This window comes from Carlito syrichta, unplaced genomic scaffold (genome assembly GCF_000164805.1).
Source record: "Carlito syrichta isolate Samal-C Ts95f unplaced genomic scaffold, Tarsius_syrichta-2.0.1 Scaffold123802, whole genome shotgun sequence".
Taxonomy (NCBI): Eukaryota; Metazoa; Chordata; class Mammalia; order Primates; family Tarsiidae; genus Carlito; species Carlito syrichta.
The window spans coordinates 53,024-64,933 of NW_007067898.1; the positions used below are offsets into that span (position 1 = coordinate 53,024).

The following is an 11,910-nucleotide window of genomic DNA, read 5'->3' on the forward strand; positions in this document are numbered from 1 at the left end:
CAAAAAAAAAAAATATATATATATATATATATATATATTTACTATTCATTAAGTGGAAGTGACTCATCATAAAGGTCTTCATCCTTGTCATTTTCACATTGAGTAGGAGGAGAAGAAGGAAGAGAAGGGGCTTGGTCTTGCTTTCTCAGGGTGGCAAAGACAGAGGAGGAAGGGGAGGCTGGAGAGGCAAGCACACCTCATGTAACTTCTTGAAAAAAAAATCTGTGTATCAGGAGACCTCTGCGGTTCAAACCCATATTGTGCAAGGGTCAACTGTACATTGCTGGTGGGAATATAAAATGGTGCAGCCATCCTGGAAAACAGTTTGACCCTTCCTCAAAATGCTAAGCGTATAGTTATCATATGTCCCAGCCATTCAGCTCCTAGGTGTAGACCCAGGAGAAGTGTAAATGTGTTCATGCCCAAACTTCTGCACGTATGTTCGTGGCCCCAATAGTTATCACAGAAACATTGGGGGAACAGCCCCAAATGTCTATCAATTGATGAACAGATAAATAAAACATGGTTACATATCAATACAAAACAGTTATATTCCATTCCCCCCAATGAAATTTTCTTCACAATTAAAATTAATGAAGTTCTGAGAACATACTGCAATGTGCATGAACCTTGAAAACATGTCAAGTGAAAGAAAGACCTAGCTTATGACTCCATTTCTATGAAATGCCCAAGCCTGCAGATCTGTAGAGACAGTAGTTTAGCCGGGCTCAGTGACTCAGCCTGTAATCCCAGCACTGTGGGAGGCTGAGGCGAGTGGATTGCCTGCGTTCATAGGTTTGAGACCAACCCAGGCAACTTGGCAATACCTCTTCTCTACAATTAAAAAAAGGGGGGGAGGCAACCCCCTCGGGTCCTCTCCCACTCTGGGAGCTTTTCTGTACTCTCAATAAGTTCTACTTAAAAAAAAAAAAATTAGCCAGGCATGGTAGCATGTGTCTGTAGCTCCGGCTACTTGGAAGGCTGAGGTGGAAGGATCACTGGAGCCCCAGCCTGTCAACGCTGGAGTGGCCGTGGGTGTGCCACTGCACTCCAACCTGGGCGACAGAGTGAGACTCCCAACTCAAAAAAAAAAGAAAAAAGAGACAGTAGTTAAGTGGTTGCCTGGGGTTGGCATACGTGGAAATGGAAAGAGACTGCTAATAGGTTCAGGGTTTCTTTCTTTTTTTTTTTTAGTTGAGTCTCACTCTGTCACCCAAGCTGGAGTGCAGTGGCACGCTCACAGCCACCGCAGCCTTAACCTGCTGGGCTCAGGTGATCCTTCTGCCTCAGCCTTCCAAGTAGCTGGAACCACAGGCATGTGCTACCATGCCCGGCTAATTTTTTGATTTATTGTAGAGATAAGGTCTCGCATGTTGCTCAGGCTGGTCTTGAACCCCTGAGCTGAGGTAATTCTCTTGCCTCTGCCTCCCAAAGTACTGAGATTACAGGCTTGAGCCACTGTGCCCAGCCTCTTTCTTTTTTAAAATTAAGATGAGGCCGGGCTCGGTGGCTCAGCCTGTATATCCCAGCACTCTGGGAGGCCGAGGCAAGTAGATTGACTGAGCCCATGAGTTCGAGATCAGCCTGGGCAACTTGGTGAGACCTCGTCTCTACAGTAAATCAAAAAATTAGCCAGGTGTGATAGCGCACGCCTGTAGTTCTAGCTACTTGGAAGGCTGAGGTGGAAGGATTGCTGGATCCCAGCAGGTCGACGCTGGGATGCCCAGGAGCATGCCACTGCACTCTAGCCTGGGCAACAGAGTGAGATGCCAAAAAAAAAAAAAAAAATTAAGATGAGGTCTTGTTATGTTGACTAAGCTGGTCTTGAACTCCTGGCCTCAAGTGATCCTCCTGCCTTGGCCTCCCAAAATGCTGGGATTACATGTATGAGCCACGTTGAATTTTACACTTTATTTGTATAAATTTATGCAGTGCAAGTGTAATTTTGTTGCATGGATGTATTGTGTAGTGGTGAAGTCAGGGCTTTTAGGGAGTCCATCACCCGAATAACATACATTGTAGCCGTTAAGTAATTTCTCATCATCTACCCTCCACCCTTTTCCTTCCAAGTCTCCACCATCCATCATTTCACCCTTGATGTCCATGTGTGCGTGCCATTTAGCTCCTACTTATAAGTGAAAACATGCAGTATTTGTCCTTTTGTGTGAGAATTTTATACTTTATTTTTATTTATTTATTTTTTTGAGTTGGAGTCTCACTCTGTCGCCCAGACTGGAGTGCAGTGGCCGCTCCCGGCCACTGCAGCCTCGACCTGCTGGGCTCCGGCGATCCTTCCGCCTCACCCTTCCAAGTAGGGAACTACAGGCGCACACTACCACGCCCGGCTAATTTTTTATTTATTGTAGAGATGAGGTCTCACCAAGTTGCCCAGGCAGGTCACGAACCCGCAGGCTCAGGCAATCCACTCACCTCATATTTTTATTTTTAAGTTGGAGTCTCACTCTGTTGCCTAGGCTGGAGTGCAGTGTCACACTCATGACCACCACAGCCTCAACCTGCTGGGCTCAGACGATTCTTCCACCTTAGCCTTCCAAGAGGCCGGACCTACAGGTGCACACCACCAAGCCTGGCTAATTTTTTTGATTTATTGTAGAGACAAGGTCTTACCAAGTTCCCCAAGGTAGTCGTGAACCCCTGGGCTCAGGCAATCCTCTCACCTTGGCCTCCCATAGTGCTGGAATTATAGGCGTGATCCACTGCACCCAATATGAGCATTTTATACTTTAAAGAAGTGAGCCGTGTGGTATGTGAATAAATTTTTTAAAAATACAAGTTGGGCGCAGTGTCTCACACCTATAATCCCAGCACTTTGGGAGGCCAAGGTGAAAGGACTGCTTGAGCCCAGGAGTTCAAAACTAGCCTGGGCAACATAGCAAGACTTCCTCTCTACTGGAAAAAAAAAATTCAAATAATTAGCCAGATGTGGTGGCACACACCTGTAGTCCCAGCTACTCAGGATCCTGAGACAGAAGGATTGCCTGAGCCCAGGAGATTGAGGCTGTGGTGAGCCATGAATGTGTGCTGCACTCCAGCCCGGGTGATAGAGTAAGACCCTGACTCAAAAAAAAAAAAAAGAGAGACCCTTGAAGTTCACAGTCATCTAAGCCTGTCTTGTGAGTAAGGAAACCACTGAGGCCCGTGATTTAGCCACGCAGCCTGGAGTGTGCCCTCTGCCCTGTGGGGGTCTTGCCTCCATTAGCGGATGGGGTGCCGGGCTAATGCGGAATCTTCTCTCTTGGCCAGGTACTTGTATGACAAGAGGCATGAGCTGGGTCCAGGCCATCCTGCAGGCCCGAAGCCTCCCTCGGGGCTGGGGGGGCATCTGCAGGGCCGCCCTCACAGGAGCCCCCAGCTCTCAGGTAAGCACCAGCTGGGCAGTCTTTGGGGCAGGGGGAGGGAAGCCTGGATTTGCTCCCAGCCCCTTTGGAGTCCAGACAGTGAAGCTAGCTCTGGCGGGTCTGAGTTGGCCTGTCTGTGCCCATTTTAGGTCCCTCCTTTCCTTTAAGAGTTGCTAATGCCTGGGCTCAGTGGCTCAGCCTGTAATCCCAGCACTTCGGGAGACCTAGGCGAGTGGATTGCCTGAGCCCTGGTGGTTTGAGACCAGCCTGGGCAACCTGGTAAGACCTCGTCTCTACAGCAAATCAAAAATTAGCCAGGCATGGTAGTGTATACCTGTAGTTCCGGCTACTCGGAAGGCTGAGGCAGAAGGATCGCCGGAGCCCAGCTGGTTGACACTGGGGTGGCCGTGAGTGTGCCACTGCATTCCAGCCTGGGTGACAGAGTGAGATTCCAACTCAAAAAAAAAAAAAAAAGGGTAATTCTGGGCTCGATGGCTCATGCCTGTAATCCCAGCACTTTGGGAGGCCGAGGTGAGTGGATTGCCTGATCCCGCGGGTTCGAGATCCACCTAAGCAACTTGGCAAGATCTCTTCTCTACAATACATCAAAAAATTAGCCGAGTGTGGTAGCATGCACCTGTAATCCCAGGTACTTGGAAGGCTGAGGCAGAAGGTCGCCGGAGGCCAGCAGGTCGAGGCTGCGGTGGCCGGGAGCGTGCCTGCGCTCCAGCCTGGGCGACAGAGTGAGACTCCAACTCAAAAAAAAAAATTTTCATTCTAAATGAATACCTTTTTTATATATATATTTTTTGAGTTGGAGCCTCACTCTGTCACCCTGGCTGAGGTGCAGTGGCATGCTCATGGTCACCACAGCCTCGACCTGCTGGGTTCAGGTGATCCTTCTGCCTCAGCCTTCCAGGTAGGTGGACCTATAGGTGTGTGCCACCATGCCCAACTAATTTTTCTTGGTTTATTTTAGAGACGAATCTCACCAAGTTGCCCAGGCTGGTCTTGAACTCCTGGACTCAGGCAATCCTCTTGCCTCCACCTCCCAAAGTGCTGGATTCCAGGTGTGAGCCGCCGTGCCCAGCTTACCTTTTTAATTTTTCACCATCACCTTATCTAAACATGGAATGGCTGTGGGGGAGGCAGAGAGACCGAGAACACTGACTTCAATCTCAGCTCTGCAGCTTTGCAGCTGTGTGACACTGTGCATCCTGCTTCATCTCTCCAGGCCTCAGTTCCTCACCTGTAAAATAGGCACAGTCAGAGCACGCTCTCACAGGGCAGCTGTGAAGTCTCACACTTATAAACTGTTCAATGGTACCTGGAACGGAAGGCTCTTCAGTAAATATGGCTCTTGTTACATATATGTGTTTATTTATTTATTTTAGAGATGGTGGCTTGCTCTGTTGCAGGCTGCAGTGCAGTGGCATGATGACAGCTCATCACAGTCTCAAACTTCTGGGCTCAAGGGATCCTCCTACCTCAGCCTCCCGAGTATCTGGGACTACAGGTGTGGGCCATTGTACCCAGCTTATTAGCCATATATTTCTAAAGATACCTTATGTATAACCATTCTAACTAGAACATTCCATTTAAATTAAAGTAAGAAGCCGGGCTCGGTGGCTAAGCCTGTAATCCCGCGCCTTTGGGAGGCTGAGGTGAGTGAATTGCCTAAGCCCGCGGGTTCGAGACCCACTGGGCAGGCGAGACCTCATCTCTACAATAAATCAAAAAATTAGCTGGGCGTGGTAGCGCACGCCTGTAATTCTGGCTACTCGGAAAGCTGAGGAGGAAGGATTGCTGGAGCCCAGCAGGTTGAGGCTGCGGTGGCCGGGAGCGGCCACTGCACTCCAGTCTGGGCGACAGAGTGAGACTCCAACTCAAAAAAAATTTAATTAATTAATTAATTAAGTAATTAAAGTAAGAAATTTGTTACTGTACCAGCTAGAGCAGGGGTCAACAATTTTTTTTTTTGTAGTTGTTGTTTTTGAGTTGGAGTCTAACTCTATCACCCAGGCTGGAGTGCAGCAGCACGTTAACCAGGCGTGGTGGCGCATGCCTGTAGTTCCAGCTACTTAGAAGGCTGAGGTGGAAGGATCACCTGAGCCCAGTGGGCCGAGGCTGCAGTGGCCATGAGTGTGCCACTGCACTCCAACTGGGCAACAGAGTGAGACTCCTACTCCCAAAAAAAAAAAAATTAAATTAAAAAAAAAAGACTTTGGCTGGGCTCAGTGGCTCAGCCTGTAATCCCAGCACTTTGGGAGGCTGAGGCAAGTGGATTGCCTGAGCCCGTGGGTTCGAGACCAGCCTGGACAACTTAGCAAGGCCTCGTCTCTACAATAAAATAAAAAACAGCCGGGCTCGGTGGCTCAGTCTGTAATCCCGCACCTTTGGGAGGCTGAGGTGAGTGGATTGCCTGAACCCACAGGTTCGAGACCCACCTGGGCAGCGAGACCTCATCTCTACAGTAAATCAAAAAAATCAGCCGGGCTTGGTAGTGCATGCCTGTAGTTATGGCTACTTGGAAGGCTGAGGTGGAAGGATCCCCGGAGCCCAGCAGGTCAAGGCTGCGGTGGCTGGGAGTGGCCACTGCACTCCAGTCTGAGCGACAGAGACTCCGACTCAACAAAAAAACAGCCGGGCATGGTAGTGTGTGTCTGTAGTTCCAGCTACTTGGAAGGCTGAGGCGAAAGGATCGCCAGAGCCCAATAGGTCAACGCTAGGGTGTCCGTAAGCGTGGGTGTCACTGCACTCCAGCCTGAGTGAAGGAGTGAGACCTCAACTCAAAAAAAAAAAAAAAACTGTATTTAAAGGGGCCAGGCATGGTGGTCACGCCTGTAATCTTGCACTTTGGGAGGCTGAGGTGGGAGGATCACTTGAGGCTGGCCAGTAGTTCAAGGCCTGCTTGGGCAACATAATGAGATCCTATCTCTATAAAAAAATAAAAATAAATTAGCTAGGCACGGTGGTACGTGCCTGTGTTTGCAGTTACTTGGAAGATGAGGCAGGAGTATCCCTTGAACCCAGGGAGTTCTGGGCTGTGGTACGTTATGCCAATAGGGTGTCCCCAGTAAGCTCGGCATCAATATGGTGATGTCCCTGGAAAGGTGGGGGGCACCAGGTTGCCTAAGGATGATGGGTGAACTGGCCCAGGTCAGAAATAGAGGAGGTCAGAAGTCCCATGCTGATCAGTGATGAAATCATGCTTGTGAATAGCCACTGCCATGCAGCCTGGGCAACATAGCAAGACCCTGTCTCTCTTTTTATTATTTACTTATTTATTTATTTTTGAGCTGGAGTCTCACTCTGTGCCCAGGCGGAAGTGCAGTGGCACGCTCACAACCACCACAGCCTCGACCTGGGCTCAGGCGATTCTTCTGCCTCAGCCTTCTGAGTAGCTGGAACTACAGGCATGTGCCACCACGCCCGGCTAATTTTTTGGTTTATTGTAGAGATGAGGTCTCACCAGGTTATCCAGGCTGGTCTCACACCCGTGGGCTCAGGCAATCCTCTCACCTCGGCCTCCCAAAGTGCCGGGATTAGGTGTGAGCCACTGCGCCTGGCCCTCTTTTTTTAAAAGGTGTTTGTCATGATGTTGAATATTACCAAATTGCCTTTATGGTGGTTTTACCAATGCTCCCCAATGCCTCAGAGTGCCTGTTTCCTCCCTGCCACACCAGCATTGTGTTTTATCACACTTTGTAATGCTGTCAGATTTGGTGTATGTAACCCCTCCCCTCAGAGGCCCCAGGGAGGCCACTGGAACCTCTCTCAGGGAAGAGCAAGCCAGGAGCCCCACCGAAGCCCTGGGAAGTGCCAGATGCCAGCAGTGGTCCTATTTCCCTAGGTGCCTTCCCACCCCCCACGGGACCTCCACTGCAGCTCAGCCGCCCACAACACCGAACTGTCGCTGGTTCCAGGCCCTCCTGAGCCCCAGCGTAGACCCATCAGGGCCCTGGCGCCCCACGAGGAACTGTTCAAGCAGGCGCCTGGTGGGGAGCGGGACAAGGCGAGCTTCGTGCAGGCCGTGCAGAGCTTTGGGCAGTACAATGTGCACAAGCGGGGCCACGTGGACTTCATTTACCTGGCTCTGCGCAAGATGCGGGAGTATGGCGTGGAGCGCGACCTGGCGGTGTACAACCTGCTGCTCGACGTCTTCCCCAAGGAGGTCTTCCGGCCTCGCAACATCATCCAGCGTATTTTCATCCACTACCCACGGCAGCAGGAATGTGGGGTTGCTGTCCTTGAGCAGATGGAAAACCATGGTGAGGTGCCAGCTGGCAGCCCCTATCCCTTGCCTTGTCCTCTCCATGCCCCTCTGTCGTCTATTTCTTGCTTCCCTTTGATTTTTCTTTTACTTTTTAATTTAGTTAATTAAATTTTTTGCGTTGGAGTCTCACTGGAATGCATTAGCATGCTCATGGCCACATTGCAGTCTCGACCTGCTGGGCTCAGGTGATCTTTCCAACTCATCCTTCCAAGTAGCAGGGAATACAGGCATGCACCACCATGCCTGGCTAATTTTTTGATTTATTGTAGAGATTAGGTCTCACCAAGTTGCCCAGGCTGGTCTTGAACTCAGGCAATCCTCTCACCTCATCCTCCCAAAGTGTGGAGATTATAGGCATGAGTTACTGTGCCTTGCTTTTTTTTTTTGAGTTGGAGTCACACACTGTCGCCCACACTGGAGTGCTATGGCACACTCACGGCCACTCCAGCATCGACCTGCTGGGCTCTGGCTATCCTTCCGCCTCAGCCTTCCAAGTAGCCAGAATTACAGACACGCGCTACCTTGCCCAGCTAATTTTTTATCTATTGTAGAGACAAGGTCTCGCCAAGTGCCTGGGCTGTCTTGAACCCCTGGGCTCAGGCATACCACTTGCATCAGCCTCCCAATGTGCTGGGATTACAGGCTGAGCCACCGAGCCCGGCTTTTTTTTTTTTTTTTAATTAAGATGGGGGTCTTGCTATGTTGCCCAGTCTGGTCTTCCCTTCCTTCCTTTCATTTTTTGTAGAGTCGAGGTCTTGTTCTGTTGCCCAGACTGGTCTTGAACTCCTGGGCTCAAGTGATTCTCCCGCCTCCGCCCTCCCAAAGTGCTGGGATTACAGTTGTGAGCCACCACACCCAGCCTATTTTTCTGATTCTTTATTATTCTGATTCTTTTCTCCCTCTCTGCTGACTTCAGTATTCTCCATCTCCCCTCTTCCCTTCTCTCCCTTCCTGAGGCTCTGCCTATATCTGTCCCCCACAGGGGTGATGCCCAACAAGGAGACAGAGTTCCTGCTGGTTCAGATATTTGGACGCAAAAGCTACCCCATGCTCAAGTTCCTGCGCATGAAGCTGTGGTTCTCACGCTTCAAGAACATCAACCCCTTCCCTGTGCCCCGGGACCTGCCCCAGGACCCTGTGGACCTGGCCAGGCTGGGCTTGCGGCACATTGAGCCTGACCTCAGCGCCAGAGTCACCGTCTACCAGGTATCCGGTGCTGTCCATGCCGTGGGCCGCCACCCTGGGCCTTCCCTCCACCTCTGTTCCTGCAGGCTCCTTATCGCCCATGTGGGGTAACTGATGAAGTGTGAAGCGAGCTGTGGTTCCCTGACTGAGTCCTGTGGTAGATTTCCATGGACTGTCCAGCTTAGAACGGTGGGACTTCTATGTTAGTCTGTCTGGGCTGCTACCACAAAATACCTCAGATGGGGTGATTTGTGAACAACAGAAAAGTATGATTCACCGTTCACAGCTGTAAAGGTCGGCAAGTCTCAGATCAAGGTGCCACAAGACTGAGTGTCTGGTGAGGGGCCCTCTGCTTTTCTTCCTTCCTTTTTGTTTTGAGTCGGAGCCTCACTCGGTCGCCCAGACTGGAGTGCAGCGGCCGCTCCTGGCCCCCGCAGCCTTGCCTGCTGGGCTCCGGCGATCCTTCCGCCTCAGCCCTCCAAGTAGCCGGAATTGCAGGCATGCGCTACCACGCCTGGCTAATTTTTGATTTGTAGAGATGAGGTCTCGCCAAGTTGCCCAGGTGGGTCTTGAATCTACGGGCTCAGGCAATCCACTCACCTCAGCCTCCCAAAGGCGCGGGATTACAGGCTGAGCCACCAAGCCCGGCTCCTGGCCAATTTTTAAATCTTTTTGTAGAGATGAGATCTTAATATGTTGCCCAGGCTGGTCTCAAACTCCTGGGCTCAAGTGATCCTTCCATCTCTGTCCTCCCAAAGTGCTAGGATTACAGGTGTGAGCCACTGCGCCGGCCTGCTCTTTGCTTCAAAAACAGTGCCTTCTCACTATGTGCTCACATGGAGGAAGGGCAAACAAGCCCAGTCTGGCCTCTTTTTAGGGGCACTAACTGCATTCACAAGGGCAGAGCCCTCATGACCTAATCAACCCCCAAAGGCCCCACCTCTTTTTTTTTTGAGTTGGAGTCTCACTCTGTCACCCAGGCTGGGGGGCAGTGGCATGCTCCCAGCCACCCCAGCCTCGACCTGCTGAGCTCAGGCAATCCTTCCACCTCAGCCTTCCAAGTAGCTGGAACTACAGGCACGCACCACCATGTCCCGCTAGGCCCCACCTCTTAATCCTATTGCATAAGAGATAGGTTTCAAGATAGGAATTTGGGGGCCATAAACCTCCAGACCACAGCAGCCTCTGGTCTCTGCTCCCATCCCTCGCCCCGTATTCGCTGCATTCTAGGCGTCTGCCTTCCCTTCTGTCTTGGAGTGTTCTATGCCAGTTCCCACTGCAGGCCTTTGCACTTGCTGTTCCCTCTGTCAGGAACATTGTTCCCCAGGGATTTTGTGTTTTTCAGATCTCAGCTCCACCATTCCTTTCTCGTGTTGTCCCTCCTGACCACCCTGGCCAAGGCACCCTCCTATTTCCTGTGCTTGGCTTGGTTCCTTATTCACTGTGACTCAGTTTCCCCCATATCTCCCAAGGCTGGGCATAGGGTCTGGCACAAAACTGATGCTCAGCAGTGGTTTGCTGAATGACTAAGTGGAGCGATACTTCCTTCCCTAGTTGCCTGGGAGACCCCACTCATACTAGGCTGCATGGGTGATCAGAGAGAGCCCCTCACAGCACTTGTCATCTGGTCTGGAGGCCAGCCCCAGATAACAGCTTCCTGCAGAGCCACTGAGATGGAGAAGCCCAGGGCAGGTATCAGGGAGGGCTTCCTGGAGGAGGTAGGAGAGCGGAGCATTCTGGCAGAGGGAGCAATGTGTGCTGCGGAGTGAAGTGCAGGGGTAGGATGTTGGATTAGTGTTGAACCTGCTGGCTGGTGGGAAAAGAGAGATAGGGTCAGAGTCATGTTTCTAGAAGAATCTGTGGTTGAAGAAACGCCCTCTGGTGGTCATGTGGAGGATGTTGGCTAGGGAGAAGATTGAGAGGACTGAGAGGGTGGCATGGGAGGTGACTGTGGTGTCTAGGTGGGAGAGGACAGAGAATTGGCCTTAAATGTGATAGTAGATCATAGAGGAAGAGTGGTTTTAGTTCATTTCTTCATTTTGCAAAGCAGTGCATGAAAAAGCCAAATAGCCTGTCACGATAGCTCACACTTATAATCCCAATGATGCCAGGTGGGGTGCTACACAAAACCCATGGATTCTTTTGACTCATTTCTAAAATGAATCTCAGAGTGGCCAGCAAAATTTCAAATAAAGTTTGAGTTAGGTGCGGTGGCTCATATCTGTCATTCCAGCACTTTGGGAGGCAGAGGCGGGAGGATCACCTGGGCCCAGGAATTCGAGACCAGCCTGGGCCAACTTGGTGAGACCTCGTCTCTACAATAAATAAGAAAAACATTAGCTGGGCGTGGTGGTCCACCCCTGTAGTTCCAGCTACTTGGAAGGCTGAGGCAGAAGAATGGCCTGAGCCCAGTGGAGGCTGTGGTGGCCATGAGCATGCCACTGCACTCCTGCCTGGGCAATAGAGTGAGGCTGCAACTCAAAAAAAAAATTATTAGAGAAAGAAGAGAGAAAAGAAGGGGATACATGCCAGAGCTGGCATGGGCGAACCGAACTTTTGTTCTTTACAGTAGACCTGATAAACCTTCACAGTGATTGCTATGCTAAAGAGGGAGGGCCCAGGTAACCGCCACTTTGGAGAGTGACATCTCTGAGCTCCTGATGGGAGGAGAGAAGGGAAGGGGTGGTCTTTTCCTGACCACATCGTCTTTTGCAGGAGACCTGGCAGATGTTTCCATTTTACAAGTTCCTGAGCTAAAAATTGGTTTTATTCTTTCTTTCTTTTTTTTCTGAGTTGGAGTCTCATTCTGTCACCTAGCTGGAATGCAGTGGCACACTCATAGCCATCCCAGTGTCAACCTGCTGGGCTCTGGTGGTCCTTCTGCCTCAGCCTTCCAAATAGCTGGAACTACAGGCGCATGCTACCATGCCTAGCTAATTTTTTATCTGTTGTAGAGACAAGATCTCCGCCAAATTGCCTGACTGGTCTCGAACCTGTGGGCTCAAGCAATCCACTCGCCTCAGCCTCCCAAAAAGCTGGGATTACAGGCTGAGCCACCGAGCCTGGCCAAAAACTAGTCTCTTAAAAAGA

General features: G+C 50.7%; 1 protein-coding gene across 3 annotated transcripts in view; it reads left to right on the plus strand.

The window, feature by feature from the left end:
- The window catches only part of ECSIT (ECSIT signalling integrator), a 19,935-nt gene that overhangs the window by 4,734 nt on the left and 3,291 nt on the right, over window positions 1–11,910 (plus strand). For 2 of the 3 annotated variants that reach the window (XM_008048511.2, XM_021707758.1), the window contains exons 2-4: window positions 3,265–3,380; window positions 7,213–7,630; window positions 8,618–8,841. In XM_008048511.2, the coding sequence (XP_008046702.1) occupies window positions 3,273–3,380; window positions 7,213–7,630; window positions 8,618–8,841 (750 nt within the window). In that variant the 5' untranslated portion in view covers window positions 3,265–3,272. The remainder of the gene's footprint in view (window positions 1–3,264; window positions 3,381–7,212; window positions 7,631–8,617; window positions 8,842–11,910) is intronic. The other variant, XM_021707759.1, reaches the window with a different exon arrangement.